The sequence below is a fragment of the Engraulis encrasicolus genome, chromosome 18 (genome assembly GCF_034702125.1).
Source record: "Engraulis encrasicolus isolate BLACKSEA-1 chromosome 18, IST_EnEncr_1.0, whole genome shotgun sequence".
Taxonomy (NCBI): Eukaryota; Metazoa; Chordata; class Actinopteri; order Clupeiformes; family Engraulidae; genus Engraulis; species Engraulis encrasicolus.
In genome coordinates, this window is record NC_085874.1 from 49052827 (window position 1) to 49055326 (window position 2500).

At 46.0% G+C, this 2500-nt stretch overlaps 1 protein-coding gene across 1 annotated transcript in view; it reads left to right on the forward strand.

Moving 5' to 3' along the window:
• The window catches only part of lama2 (laminin, alpha 2), a 441866-nt gene that overhangs the window by 310336 nt on the left and 129030 nt on the right, over positions 1-2500 (forward strand). The window contains exon 27 of the mRNA XM_063223771.1: positions 2256-2441. Within this exon, the coding sequence (XP_063079841.1) occupies positions 2256-2441 (186 nt within the window). The remainder of the gene's footprint in view (positions 1-2255; positions 2442-2500) is intronic.

The window sequence follows — 2500 nt, forward strand, 5'->3', positions numbered from 1 at the left end:
AAAATCTCACACAGTGTCCCTTTAACGCTTTTGGGTTTTTCCACATGGATATTTCCTCCATGCGAAATGAGGGCTGCGCATACGACAATATGCTTTCACCAAAACAATTCCTAAACCTAACCTGTCAGTAGGGGTGTAAATCACAGCCTTCATGACGATACGATACGGTATCGATTTCTTAAATCAGGGATTCGATTTTTTTTCGATACTTAAGAATTCCCCACGATACGATGCGATTCGGTTCGATTCGATTTTTTCCAATTACTTTTCCACTACTATTGTGTTATGGAGCTAGGGTATTGCACAGGGGCCAGCGATTCGATTCTTTTCGATTCTTAAGAATGCCCCACGATACGATGCGATTCGATTAAATCGCCGGCCGATACTTCCGATACATCGATACATTTCGATTTTATTTACATCCCTACCTGTCAGTATACAATACAAAACTATGCCCAAACTATGCCCTAACCCCAACACTAACCTTCACCGTCAGTATACAAAACTATGCACAATCGATGGATAAACCACAATTCCTACACCGTCTATGTACCTCATTAGGTACAATGGAGTAACAAGTGTAACAGCAGCTGTGTAATATCATGTGCGAGTCTTGTACTCACTAACCTGGTCCTGACCATCCCATAATACTACCATTTGTATTTCGTATTCATAGTCTGGACTTTGTTTGATCTGACCCGATTGCAGTTAGCAGGAAGGACATTTTCGGAAAAATCAGGATTTAACTTATAAGTTGTTGAACAAACATGTCTGACGTCTATCTATGGCGATGTAGGAGCGTTTAACAGACATGTCTGACAGAACATCCTACCGTAGGATAAAATTACAATGTAGGACCGTTTGTCAGAACACCGGTGAAAATCCTACCGGTCAACATCGCTCCACAGAAGACGGGTACCAGACATACTGCGGAGCTAAGTGTCTTGGCGGAAGTACGTAGGATGGTGCGTGAGGCTAACCGCAGAAATACACCAGCGGCGATGCGATTCAAGCAACAGAGTGTAGCAGCAAGCGATACAAGCGATTGAGGAGACAAGAGTATGTTCGTACAGGCAGAAGGCAAAGCATTCAAGCATTCCCATTGGCTGTGGTCACTGACCTCTATACAGTCATTGGCTGTCGCGGCTTGTCGCCGAACCGCGTCATAGAAAGTTGAAAAGATTTCAACTTCAAATTGTCGCGCTCGTCGCGCAAATCGCTCTAGTCTCCAGAATCGCTTTTGTCTCTCGACTCAATACAAAGTCAATTACTTCCGTCGCTCGACTCGCTCAGATCGCCGCTGGTGTATTTCTGCGGTAATTCTCACACCATGGATTTACTTTTACTTTTAGCCCTGCCGTGGCCAACCGTTAGGGCACTCGTCTACCATGCGTCTGACCCGGGTCCTATTCCCGACCTGGGTCCTTTGCCGGCCCTTCCCTGTCGCTCTCTCCCCACTCGCTTCCTGTCACCACTTTTACCGTCCTATCATCAATAAAGTCGACAAAGACCAACAAAATCTTAAAAAAAAAAGACTTTACTTTTAATTTTCCTTTTGACACATCTGCTGACATCTGCCACTTAAAGGGGTGTGCCACTATTTTGGGGCTTATTACAGTTGAAATCGTTGGGCAGGGTTTATAAAGGTGGTAAAGTGTCTTATTTTTCATGTTAAGCGTTGTCTTGCTTTAAGACAAGTTAAAAGAGGGAATATGTTGCTAAGCTAGTGAAAGTCAATGTATCCATGTAGCATGCTACAATGCTACACAGATACATTGACTTTCACTAGCTTAGCGACATATTCCCTCTTTTAACTTGTCTTAAAGCAAGACAACGCTTAACATGAAAAATAAGACACTTTACCACCTTTATAAACCCCAGCCAACGATTTTAACTGTAATAAGCCCCAAAATAGTGGCATACCCCTTTAACCCAAAGGAGATGGATCTAACAAGAAGCGTCATTTTGTTTCTTTTCCAGTATCCACTTTATGTCGGGTGAACGCCCCTTTAGGAGACCTTCGGTTAGGAGACCTTCGGAGTCTTGAGGTTGAGAATCAATGAAGTCCCCTTAGCGCTGTAGATGGCGGTAGCGCACGTCTTGCGCAAACACCTCAAAAAGAGAAGAAGAAGAAGGGGACAACGCCCCCTTAGGAGACCCAACTTGAGCACACGCTTTTGCATTGAGTGGGCGTGTTTTGCGATATATTGGTTTGATTCGGTATTTTTGCTTAACCTCTCCGTCCCCCCCCCCAGATAACGGCCTACGGGGGCAAGCTGAAGTACGCCATCTACTTTGAGGGGCGTGACGAGACGGGCCACACCTCCTACGAGCCGCAGGTGCTGATCAGGGGCGGGGCCAACAAGGACAAGGTCATGGTGCGTCACCTCCCGGGGCTGCAGATTGGACAGCTGACCCGTCACGAGATCGACATGACAGAGGTGAGCGCGCGCGCACACACACACACACACTACACACCAGACCCTGGGTGCCCCTGCAA